Here is a 13,706-nt window from a genome sequence, read left to right as displayed (position 1 = left end):
ATCCAGTTTTTTCCGGATTTTCAGTTCAATAAGTATACAGCGCAATAACTGTTTCTACAATGCCGTATCTAAAAGCACGGACTCTACCACTTATCCGATCGCAGCGAGAATAATAATAAGAATGTGTCCTAATTCAAACTACACTGGTATACGCAATACAATTTCAACTGCTAAAAATAAGACCAGATCGTCAGATACCACGGTGAAACAATTTGTGCAGTGTAACCTTTTCTTTCGCTTTGCACTAATCGACAATTCACAACTTCCGCCATAAACGGTTTGTTATCAAGTTTATGTTTTGCGCATTGCTCAACAAAATACACGCAAACGGGTATCGATGGTAACATTTATTGTTTTTGTTACGATGTATTAGGTTGATTGAACTCGATTTTATGGACATATGTGAGACATTATTTTTTTACATTGTTTTTGCCTTTGCCATGAAGAACTATGGGCTGTAGGTATGTACTCATAAAAGCTCAGAGCATTCAAGAAGAACTAAAGTCGCTCATAAATAAATTCAACAGACAGGGACGTATTATGAGATGCCGGATAAGACGTCCGAGGGCAGGTAATGTACATGTTAACAATTCAGCAACAGTAGTATCAGTTATAAAAAATTAAATCATGTAGTCGTGCTAGATTACAAATGAAGACGTTTTCTTAGTAGTTTCTGAAAACTGTCTGTACTACAGTAAATTGCATTTGATTTATATAATAATGGTATTATAATGGCGAAACGAAACGAATATATACGTGCGAATGCAGAACTAATTGGTGTGTATTTATGCATTATATGGTTTGGTCATAAGAGGAAATAGCGTAAGTGCTATTAAAAGCATTCAGCGGGAAACCTTTAGTGATTTCCCGCGAAGTATTTTTATAACAATCGCACTCTTAATATAGTAACATGCTGGGATTACCCGCGGAGCAGGTAAACAGGTATGAAGCACGATCACATGTAAAGTAGCTTAGGCGTAATCGATTTATAATAGCGCAATACACACCTTTTGTATTCCTTCAATACAGGTAGCTTGTATGTTCAGTATCTTGAATTACAACACGGGTATATTAAACGGGCTTACAAAAGTGTCCTTTCTATTGAACATTTCGACAGCTTATTAGTATCAACATGCACATCTGCAATTTGCATTTGTGTACAGTTGTAATTATGTAAATGAAGCTTTAACCAATTGCAAATTATTTTTGAATGCCACAAGCACATTCACATTAATACATGTAATTTTATTGCTACATCTTTCAAAGAATTATTCACATGCTTCTTCACATTATTATTGTATTGAACACAATTTCTTATTTTGTGAAATATAATGATAGGTGGTATCAATTTATATAAAATAAGCATCGAACAAGCGGGATTAAATCGTTAAATCTTGATACATTAAGTTTAAACCTGTCTAAGCAAGGTTAAGAATATAAGAAATGTTACTAATGCCACCAAATGACGGTTTGTGAACATAAACACTGAACAATATTTAAGTGGGCTGTAGTTTGCTTTATAATATAATTTTGAATCACATTTGGATTACAGGTTCAAATTCATATCGAAGATAAGAATTAAGGTTTTTAAGTATATTGTCGTCTGTTTTCCAAATAACCGTGTCCTAACTAGTTTTATTTCCAGGCCTCTTGCTTATTCCCAAACTGGGCCGAACTAATTTTTAGCGAGGCTGTTTTCTGAGAAAACCCGCGCTATTGCCATAGCCAGCTCATCGTCCGCCGTCCGCCGTAGGCGTCGTGCTAAAACCTTAACATTGGCCATAACTTTTTAAATATTGAAGATAGCAACTTGATATTTGGCATGCATGTGTATCTCATGGAGCTGCACATTTTGAATGGTACAATTTCAAGGTGAACATCATCCTTCAAGGTCTAGGGTCGAAGAAACAAAGTCAAGAGAAGTAATAAGCTTTAAATGGACATAGTTATCTGACCTGCCCACGTATATATTTTTGTTAAATAAATCAAAGCGGCGCAATAGGCAGCATTGTGTTTCTGACAAACACATTGTGGTAAAAGGTCAAGGTCAATGTCATCCTTTACGGTCTACGGTAAAACATACAAATTTAAGGGAAGTAATAAGCTTTAAAGGGAGATAAGTATTCAATATTGAAGTGTACCTCATGGAGCTGCACATTTTGAGTGGTGAATCTACAGTCACGGTAGTGGCTTTTAATTATTTGCTACTTAAAATAGAGATTTATTCCAGACAATTATTTTAAAGGGAAGTAATTTATATAATTATAAATCTCATATTATATATTTCCTCACCAATAATTGAAGTTCTTTTTACAGTTACTGTACAGATGTATTATTTAGATTATGTATTACCAAAATGATTGATTTGTCAAAGGCTTTTTTAAATGATATAATTATAATTTCTTTGATGTTCATTACATACCTGTGGACTTATGTCCATAGATACATGATCAACTCTGGCTTTTGTTTTTTTTTAAATATTTTTTTATAAAAAAAGAAAAATCAACTCTGGCTATAATCTTTTAAACCACAGGCCTTGGTTGTCAGTGATGTCTGACATGGTCATAATTGACTGTGAGACCCTCCTCCCCCCCCGGTTGAATTGGACAAAATTCAAGGGAAGAAAAACCTTTAAAAGGAGATGATTTCTATACCAGCCAAATGATAAATATAACTTTTATTTCAATGCGGCGCAGTAGGGGGCATTGTGTTTCTGACAAACACATCTCTCGTTGGGTCACTAGGTCAAAGGCCAAAGTCACTGTGTCCTCTAAAAAAAAATCTGACAAGCTTTCGCAGCCGAGCGTGGCACCCGTTTTGCGGTGCTCTTGTTATAAATCATGTTGAGATCCCAAATTTCAACTTTTTAAAAAGCAAATATAGTTAAATTTTCCAAAATTTGAAACACATGCCAGTACTGATAATTACAGACTAGCATTAAAACTTGGTTTACAATAAAACAAATACTTGTACTCACAAAAAAATTATACATGTTTTTGGCGGAAAAGAACGTTCACATTTACCGATTTGTTACTAAACCAATACGTTTTTTTAAATTTAACCAAATCTACCTCGAGACTATAATACTTGCAACAAGCGACTGATAAGTGACTTAGTTTAAATCATCGTTCAAACACAAAGTCTGCCGGGAAAATTCCGCGAAATCCGAAATATACGTCCTTTAGATAAGTGTGTACTTTTCTTGGTTTCAAATAGCAACACAAAGGCTTTCTTATAAATCGGCTTGATTCACAACAGCTTTGTCTTATGAGCGTCTCAAATGCAGAGGCAATATTATATGTGGCGTCAAAAATGCCAATCTCTACGAATCTCATCGTACTGTCATGACAGGATTTCATGAAGCAGAGCTCATATGTATACAGTTAGCCAGTATAACTGAGTGGAAAGATAAACTTTATGCTTATGCACCAATAGCATGTATGTAAACAATGTATGTTAAACAGTTATAATCAAAATCAAATTTATGAGTTTTGTTCATGGACGGTTTTTATTGTAGATGATGAATTCCACTCAAAAGGCCATATACTCGGAGACTATGTTGACAAGAGGAATGTAACATATCAAGGAATGTATGTCGTGTTTATGCTTGTCCATTAACAAAGTCACCAGTACATGCTAGTAGTGCAGTATGGCCGCTAACACACACCTGATCGGCGACAAGGAGACACATAATTGGTTCAAAGCGTGCATAGGACTCAATGTTACGAAGGAAGGACTCACTAACTTTCTTTGCGCAGAATTACAGAAAGTACACACCTCTGTTGGTAGAAGTTGTGGAAACTGCCCAATTGAAAACCTCATACAATGTCCGACAAACCCATATTGTAACAAGAGGAAACGGAATTATTGTCCTTTTCATAAATCACAGAAACCGCAGCCATGCCCAATTTGTGATAATGTAAAACATAATATCATAATACACCACAGATATGGTGGACCTTCCTGGAGGAACACTCGTGCGGAAAAGTGGGCACTAAATTATTGGGAAATAGGCAAATGCTACCTCCCTCCGGACGGATACAGCAGCATTTCCTCGGTCCAGGAATCCGACTTTAATGGTGTGATAAGCATCATGTTGAATTGCCTACATTTCCAGACATGTCTCTCCCCCTTATGTTTATCACCTCCACCGCCTGATAAGCAATGTCCTCTAGAAAAGGTAATACAAAGCACGAGTTAAGTGTTTAAACAGTAGTGTTTCTATTTGTTTTACTCATATCTGAATGTGTTTGTGAACATTAAAGAGTATTTCATAAAAGCTGTTGCATATTTCATTAACTTCTATTGTATGACTTTCTAAATACTACATTAACGCACACTTGTCATTTCAAGTATGTATACATCAAAGCGAGTATTTACGATCTTTATACTTGTTTTCAAAACTTATAAAACATCAAACACAAACACAACAATTCAGAAAAAGTAGTACCATTAAATAAATTAAGTTTAATTAAATTGCAATTATTGTTAACGTAAAAATAATCCTTCATGTGCACAAGAATTGTTCTCTATTTGGAAATGCCCATTAGCTGACGCAGCTTTGTTCATACGACACGTAGACGCGCTTTGGTTTGTAATAATAAACGTGTCGGTATCGGCGTTAATTTTGCTGTATACAGTATACTGCAGTATACTTTATTTCATTGATGGTCCTTTATTTTTCATAAACTTTATTAACATGCATACATCATATTGATAAGCTTATCAGATTGTGAGAGAGAAATGTCGACATTAACATTTTACATACTCGCTTTAAAATTCGAATATTATACTTGTTTATTTATCATGATTTGTTTTTTCTTAGGTCCGTCAGATTGGCCGAGATGTGCGTCACACATCCGACTGCAAGGTTACCGATGCTGACTTGCAAGACTATTTCAAGACACTGTCCACGCTCCTGGCTGACCCACAATGCTTACAACATGATCCTTCAGCCATCATAGCATGTACAAGACTTAGTGATGTAAGTTAAAGGGACCAGTTTATATATTTATAGATTTAGAATGGTTTGTAGCGTCTGTCAATCAGCAAAGAATTGTGCAAATTATAAAACTATAATACAATTAACAACGACACATAAGGCAAAATAAATGTTTTATAACATACCGTTGTTTTCCCAGAAATGGGTAGGCAATAAGTATTGCACTTTTCCGTCCGTGCCTACATACGTGAGACCGCCCCGAAGCTCCTTCTTTTGAATTGATTTCGCATAATATTCACATCTGAATTACCTTAATGTGGAAATGATCATACACAATTTGGCTGCAACATTAATTTGGAAAATAATTGTGGTTTTTCTTGGTTTCCACTATTTACAATTATAAATAACGTATGCATAAAATGTGTCTACTCTGATTGTCTTTAACTTCTTGGCCGATTTCGCTCAAACTTTCACAGCTTGATCATCTTAATGGGTGTTTGATCATAAAGGATGGAATTTTATCACATGTCATACCCTGTTTCCCATGTAATATAACCATTACATATATTATTATCTTACATATGTGTAATATACTTTGTAAGCGTTTTCATTGGCTTAGTTTATTGTTTATTGACCAATCTCATTTTGTTATTTTTCTGAAATGTCGTTGCAACGTCAAATGACGACAAGAAATGTAAACAATATTCGGGATTTATCATTTGCGTAAATAATTATTGAATTTGCTCACTTAAAAGCATGTGATAAAAAAGATCTGACACTCGTTGTCATATCATACCATATTTTATTAATCTCGTCTAGGAAATTCGTTAGTAAGCTCGTGAAAGGCTCGCTTACTAACAAAATTCCTGAACTCGTTTAATAAAATATGGTATGATATAACAACTCGTGGCAGATCCTATATGTATCCGCTGGACATTTTATAATTATGATTGGCGTCGCACTGAAGTGCGGCGACTCGTATGTAATACGTTTATTTTCGCTTATGGGAGGAGAAGTTATTTTACGGATCAATGTATATATTTTTGTTGTCAGAATATCTTGCACAGTGGTGATTCTTTGTGTTAATTAGTGTAAATAAGTACTGCATTTATGCCTATTACATTTACTACAACATTTATTGCAAATAATGCAAAGCTAATTTTCTTAATTAATAACTGATCACAGGGACTGGGCAATAATAAAAGATCACAGGGACTGGGCAAATACGCGAACCAGTTAAACTTTCTGGTTTTGTATAAAAACAAAACATAATCAAAATATATTTATCTTGTGGTTTTCTAACAATGGCGCAGACTTTTGCTGTTCGAGTTTTGATTAACGCGTATTTTCTTCAATTTAACAAGACGACAGCGATAACACAGTGTATTGCTTTATTGATAACCGTAACACGACATTCACTTATTAATATCTTAGTAAGAAGGTGATTTTTCAAGCGGTTCCGTAGTGTAGTGGTTACACGCTCGCTTCACATGTGAGAGGCCCAAGGTTCGAGCCACAGAAGAATCAAATTATTTTATTTATGTTCTATGTTAACTTTTTGTTTTGATGTAGACATTTTAGTTTAAATAAATATGCTGTTTTATTGTAATCGATTGTATGCCACCGGATCGAAAGATCGGGGTTATATTGTTTTTGGCCTGTCTGTCCGTCATTATGTCATTCTGTCATCAAAACTTTAACCTTACATTAAAGTTTTGCAATAACTTTTGAAATATTGAACATAGCAACTTTATATTTGGCATGCACGTGTATCTCATGGAGCTGCACATTTTAAGTGGTGTAAGGTCAAGGTCAAGGTCATCCTTCAAGGTCAAAGGTAAAAAAACCAACTTTAACCTTAAATGAAAGTTTTGCAATAACTTTTTAAATATTGAAGAAAGCAACTTGATATTTTGCATGCATGTGTATCTCATGGAGCTGCACCTTTTGAGTGGTAAAAGGTGGTCAAGGTCATCCTTCAAGGTCAAAGGTAAAAAACAACAACCTTACATTCAAGTTTTGCAATAACTTTTGAAATATTGAAGATAGCAACTTGATATTTGGCATGCATGTGTATCTCATGGAGCTGCACATTTTGATTGGTGAAAAGTCAAGGTAAAGGCCATCCTTCAAGGTCAAAGGTAAATAAATAATAAAAAAGCGGCGCATTAGGGGGCATCCGGCATTGTGTTTCTGACAAACACATCTTTTGTTTGTTTTTATTATGCCCATGAAATATATGTATGAGGGTGTGTGTGTGTGGGGGGGGGGTTCATAAACACATTAAAACGTTTACAGTACTTTCATATCAATGAGTACTCAACCCCTATCGTAAATGAGCAACGTATGAATAAGTTCAGAATCATCTCCCATTGAAGTTGAGAAAAATATTAAATTTATAAATTACGCTTACAAGAAGAAGCAGATTCTTTAAAACATACACAGTTCTGTTCCATTAATGAAAACTGCACACAGATGCCAGTAAAAAAAAGGAAACCAATGTATATAAAATGAACTATGAAATATGTGGGGGTTACAACACAAAATCATAGATAACGGTTATTTGGGGTTTATAACACAACATCATAGAAAACGGTTATTTGGGGTTATAACACAAAATCAGAGATAATAGTTATACCAGTTTTTTTTTCTATTTTGTTTAAAATAATCGGCCAATATATTAATATTTACAGTAGAAAAAAAATCGTTCCATGTAACTTCATTGAGTGCATTTTACACTGAAATTCACGACGCCCTTTGATGCTTTGCATCAATACTTATCGTGTACAATATATAAATGTTTGGATAATGCACACGCGCAAAGTTTCAAGAACAAAATGTTGGTTTGCTGTAAAAAATGGTGTATGAAGTTTTTTGGTAAAGAAATTGAGTCGAAGAGCCCACTAACATGATCATTATTCAGCTATGAATGTATTAATATTAATTGTAAATCGTATAATTAATATACACATGTAAAATAGAAAACGTAAAATAAAGTTGAAAAAATAATGTAATAAAATGACGAGTATGTAGAAATTGAGGGACAATTGACGAGGATGAAGAAATTGAGGCACAATTGTACAGTTTCATCAATAAACGTCATTTCTATAAAATCATACTTATTCGCATATATAAGGTCACAGTTCACGAAACTTATCGGCATGGACTAAACAGTTATATTAAGTTAGAATAATGTTATGTTTCAATATGTTTCAATATAAGATTTTGTTTTATAAAAGTATAAGTAATATTAAAGATATGACTTCACCAATGGCTCTGCAACTCGTGAAAAATAGATGTTACCATTCATGAAATGATACTACGATATCTCAAGGACACAAACACATATCCATCAAACCGTATAATTTTCAACATGATTTGACATATTTAATATTTGTTTTGGGCAAAAACAACACAATATTTGTTTGGATTTGTATGCAGTTGCAGAATGATCGTTTGTCCTTTGAAGAACTGGGCAAGCTGTTGAAAGAGGTCAATCAAACGCTCGAAGAAGCAAAAAAGACCGGCAAACGTTTTTCTGAGATGGCGGAAAGGACCTTGTCAAAACATCTGCAGAAATTGGATGCTACTAATCAGTTGGGGCTGATACGCCTTAAAAATAAGACAACAGTTGGAGAACAACGCCTTCATAGCAAGACGAAAGTTGGGGAACATCGCCTTGAAAGAAAGACACAATTTGGGGCACAGAAAATTGAAAGTATGACACAGTATGGGGAACAACGCATCGAAAAAAAGACAAACGATGCGGATCAATGTATTGATGGCAAGGTACATGATGTAACACAACGCATCGAAATCAGTGTTCAGCAGGGCATTGAGCGCATGCAACAGGCAGCAAACAAAACTGCACAAGCAGACTACGAAAGAGAAGTAGCAGGTTCGTAAACAGGTTTTGTTTTGGACACCAGTTCGTCTCAATATAAGTAATCGATTTACAAATTATCATTTCAAAAACAAAGTGAACCCAATTAGGATTTAAGTTTGGCCCAAAATCCATATATTTCGTGCATAAAAAGACGTGTTTAGTTACACAGTTATTTGTACAGGAGTTGATTGAGCTACACTTCTGACCTGTTCGTCAGCGTTATGGTCTGGTTTAGGAGTTTTGTTTGTAAAAGTGTATATGTATTTTATACTCTTTGAACTTAAAATATGTCTAATACTAGGTCACTAAAAGGCACATAACTATGTCCTGAAATTAATTAGAATAATAACCATTTTAAGTTTGCATATAATGTATCAATTGATTTAAAATGATAATTAATATATAAGCTATAGGAAATGGTTACATATAACTATTACATATTACTAAATGAAACCTTTCCGTAGGAGCTTTGGTTTTTTATGTAATTTTAATGACACAACATTGGATATTTGTGTATATAGTCCGCAGTATAAAACTAGAGGGGTTTATTAACGAAAAATGACTTTTTCCGGCAATTTTAGAGGGACATATTGTTAATGCTTTTAATCTGTACTGTTTACTGGTTTGCAGGCGTTGGTCAAATGCTAGGTTTAAGTTTAGTGTGCAACATCTATGCAGATAGTTTATGTATTCTCCTCGTTGTCGTAGTCTGATGTCGGTGCGTAGACCTTGATGATGTTGATGTTGTGAGGTCCAGCTGAGATACAAATGGAGATGAGTCTCCTGGAGAATGGGATGCAACTGATGATGCTGTTGGCTAACTCCTTTCTAACGATGTTAGCAACCCGATGTTTGTAATTCTCTCCGATGATCCGTAACTTGTGTCGTTCGTCCGTTGATGTTTTTCCGAAGCCTTGTCACCTGGTCTCGGCTAGTAAGAACATTTCCAAGCGGTAGTGCTTCAGCTTATGCTTCAGTATGTGGATTTATCCGCATGCAAGGAGTGTTCTTACGTTTCACGTGTGTATGATTGGTCCCTTTGCTGCCAACTTGATCGCTTGGTAAACTTTATTATCCTACTTGTCGCATCCACCCTGGGGACTCACAGTGGAGTGCGCGATCATGGTTATTCCAAGCCCCGACCGAGCCCGCTTTGTATTCTGTATTTTTGGTTTCTTTATTTTCTTTCCGAAGGCTTGAATAAATCTTGGTGGCGCTAATTTTCTGTCGAAGAACTTGCATCTGTTCATAGAAAATGTGCCAGTCACCTCTTTTTGTTTCGTTCGCCAGCAGAAGCGGTTACCATGGCGTGGTTGTGTCAAGGTCTCGGAATCAGAATTGAGATTTGAGTGTCAGGTGAGAACCAGGTGTACCAGCCCTCTCTTGGGAGCTGCTGCAAAGCGAAAAAGTACTATCTCTACCTCGATGGGGTGTTAAAACTAACCTCTGCGTTCAAACATTGTGCATCCCTGTAACTACTTCACATATAGTGTAGACATTTAAAACGCATGTTAAACATACCAACGCTGAAAACTCCGACGTGCCATATAGCAAAGCGATGCCGCTTCTAATACTTCGAATTTTAGAGTTATGTTTATGCGTGCAAGTACCTATTCTTGCAACAACAATAGGTAGTTCATTGGAACTGGATCTTTACAAATCATATCCATTTTAAAACTAAAAATATGTTTTGGAGTCCTCATTTTAGGCATTTTACAAAGCCAGTAACGCTTATTATCATTTAAAACAGTACAGTTTAGTACATACGATTATGAGATTAAGGGGTGCGTGCGACATAATTATATATGTTTTACTATTCCATATACTAAATGGCAACTACCCAGTATCTTTCAGGTTACTGACCAATTCTTTTATATCTGATCTATTACTTAGCAGGCTTATACAGATTAAAATCCAATTCACGAGTATGCCTGTCTACTACTGGCAATACTTTAAACACCCGCTGTTGCTTTAGAAGCATATTATAAATAAAAAAAAATAATCACAGTAATTGGATATATCATAACAAGTGTACAGAATAAAGTCCCACAATTTCGTGTTCCCTTTAACTCGTCTCAGCAGATGTAAAAAACTATTCGTCGTGTGTATGCATTGTAATGCTCATACAAAAGCAAAAGAAACATAGCCTCATACAAGCTAGTTCATCTTAAATGCGCCTCTTTAATTGATTCACGCATATTTTTTATGAAGCAATGACCATATTTTAGATACATGTGATATTAAACTCTCTTTGTCAACTGTTATCAATAAACACTCGCTCTGAAATATTTTCTTAATTATCCCCCGCCACAGGCAGAGGGATAAAGAATTGGACCTGTCCGTCCATCTGTCAGTCCGTCCGTCTGTCACAATTATTTTAGGTCTATATCTCAGAAACTATATAAGATGTGAACATGAAACTTTATAGGTGTATATATATATATCAATGCGGCAAAATGTCATGTACAACAACCATAACCATGCATTTCTTTATTAAGAGTATTTGCCCTTTTGTACATTTTCAGGACTATATCTCAGATATCATGCAGGAATTCAATATGAAACTTCATAGGTGTATTGATATATATAAGGAGAAGTGCCATGCTTAAAAAACATAACCCTTCACTTTCTTAAAGAAGAGTTAATGCCTTTTGTTGTTTTTGTGTGACGACACTTTTCAGGGCTATAACTCAGATACGATACAACATGTCAACATGAAGCTTCATGTGTGTGTAGAAATCCATGGGAAAATTGCTTTGCACAAGAATAATAAACACAATTTATTTGCGGGGGATATCAATTCAACGAATTTGCTTGTATATAATCAATTGATGAAAACATTTCCATCTTTTTTTATAATCAGCAAGTTATAGATGCCATGTTGAACAAGTACATCTCGAAAACATACTAGTAATTAATTACGCAACATGTGTTGTGAAGCAGTAAAGAGGAAACAGAATTGCTGTTCTAAATTTACTAGTAAGCTAAAACAGTTAATAGTAGATGAAGATGGATATAAGCACTATTTTACTTTAAACTTCACGGCATAGCATAAGACTAATGTGGGAAACAAACAGTTAAAAATTCTCTAAAATGTTATTGTTTATTCGTTTAGTAGTCTACTTAATGGACACGGCTTAATTAAATAACATGAACACGAATGTACATTGATTGCTGTATTTGTTTAATTAGTTAAAGGGGCATTTTCACGTTTTGGTAAATTGACAAAATAAAAAATGTTTCAAATTTGCAAATTGTCGTTGTAGTTATATTTGTGAGGAAACAGCAATACTGAACATTTACCATTCTTTAAAATTATATGCATCTTCTTACGATGCAAAAACCTGAAAATTATAAAGCGTTGCAACGCGAAATTATTTACTAATTTGGAGAGTGCTGTTGTTGTCGTTATGTTTTGTGATACAACGAGGACTGCTTATAAAAGGTATAAAATAATCACTCATTGTATGAACACGGATGGCCGAATGGTCAAAGCGATAGACTTTTACTTCAGCGGTCAGTGGTTCAAGCCCAGTTGATGGTTACTTTGTTATGTTTTTAATTATATTCTTGGTTTTACTGGAGCTTTTTAGATCCAATGTTTACATTTATCCACTAGAGCATTTTAATGACAAACTTCAATACATGTCAAAATCTGGGAAAAGACCCCTTTAAGTCACGTCGTGTATACCGTATAACAAAGCTTTATAGTTACATATTGATATGTATATCACTTCAGTGGATGCATTCATGTTCAGTATTAACAGCAAAATAGAGCATGGACCATGTGTAGTCATTACACTTTCTTTTAAAATCAGTGTCAGCAACCAAATCGTAAAGATCAAGTCTTGTGTACGTAGATCGCACCATTATTTGTTTATGGGTAGCATTATTTTTATTCTGATATAGATACGTGCTAATTTACAGTAGCGTCCTTTATGTAAGTTATCTAACCAGTTGTTAAATGCTTTGACTGTAGCGAGCGACTTTGTTTGCGAGTTTCACTTTCGTGTTTTGCAATAAATTTAAATATCGTACTTTTTTGGTATTGATGTAAGGCATTGTTTCAATATCATTACAGATTTTCGCCGTCGTTTGGTGGAACATTACAATGACACTTCGAGCAATGTGCCTCTTTCAGTATTGGATCAGAGTCTTGATAAACGTATAACCGATATATATGCAACGCCGAAAATGCACCGGTTTGATATAACAAATGATGGGAAACGTGTTAAAAAGGAGCAAGTACTGACATACAAGGAACTCTTTTACACACACGACACAAAGTCAAATCGACGTGTATACGTACAAGGCGAGCCCGGCAGCGGCAAGTCAACGTTTGCAGCCAAGTTAGTTCATGATTGGTGCGACGAAAATCGGCCTTCAACGGCAGCTCCCAACAAAAATGCATCGTTTGATAACGTGTTCATCATTCAAAATTTCCGGTTCATTTTTTTCCTCTCGTTGGGAGAATCAAGATGTCAGACCGAAGTAACGCATATGATAAAGAAACAAATCATCGACACAATGTATTCTGATGAAAAACGTGATGTAATGTACACTCTTTTACTCAAAATAATAGAGACGGAAACATGCCTTGTAATACGTGATGGTCTAGATGAATGGGTGGCCCCTGACGGTAGTAACCTTCCTGAACCTTCTATGGCGGGATTTCTAAAGGACAAGTGCGCGGTTCTTACAACTTCTCGACCATGGAAACTTGCTGATGAGCGTTTCAAGAATTCACGGATCGACATCCTCGTAGAGATTGAGGGTATTAGCGATTCATATACATTTAGTGAAAGAGTACTGCGGTGCATACTTGACAAGAGCAAGGATCTTAAGACAACCGCGATGGAAATTAGGAGCTTCATAGAG

General features: G+C 35.2%; 1 protein-coding gene across 2 annotated transcripts; it reads left to right on the top strand.

The window, feature by feature from the left end:
- The first annotated feature begins 230 nt into the window (after positions 1 to 230).
- On the top strand, positions 231 to 13,016 carry LOC127855508 (uncharacterized). 2 transcript variants are annotated; one of them, XM_052391165.1, is made up of 6 exons: positions 231 to 571; positions 3,518 to 4,180; positions 4,826 to 4,984; positions 8,384 to 8,840; positions 10,119 to 10,184; positions 12,910 to 13,016. In XM_052391165.1, the coding sequence occupies exons 2-5, from the start codon at positions 3,650 to 3,652 to the stop codon at positions 10,175 to 10,177; spliced, it is 1,206 nt and encodes a 401-aa protein (XP_052247125.1). In that variant the 5' UTR covers positions 231 to 571; positions 3,518 to 3,649; the 3' UTR covers positions 10,178 to 10,184; positions 12,910 to 13,016. The 2 variants fall into 2 exon arrangements, with proteins under 2 accessions (XP_052247125.1, XP_052247126.1); XM_052391166.1 differs by lacking the exons at positions 10,119 to 10,184; positions 12,910 to 13,016 and adding an exon at positions 9,537 to 9,670 and having other exon boundaries at positions 232 to 571.
- Positions 13,017 to 13,706: the final 690 nt, after the last annotated feature.

Source organism: Dreissena polymorpha, chromosome 13 (assembly GCF_020536995.1).
Source record: "Dreissena polymorpha isolate Duluth1 chromosome 13, UMN_Dpol_1.0, whole genome shotgun sequence".
Classification (NCBI taxonomy): Eukaryota; Metazoa; Mollusca; class Bivalvia; order Myida; family Dreissenidae; genus Dreissena; species Dreissena polymorpha.
Note: the sequence above shows the minus strand (reverse complement) of the source record. Positions and strands in the feature narration are given on the sequence as shown.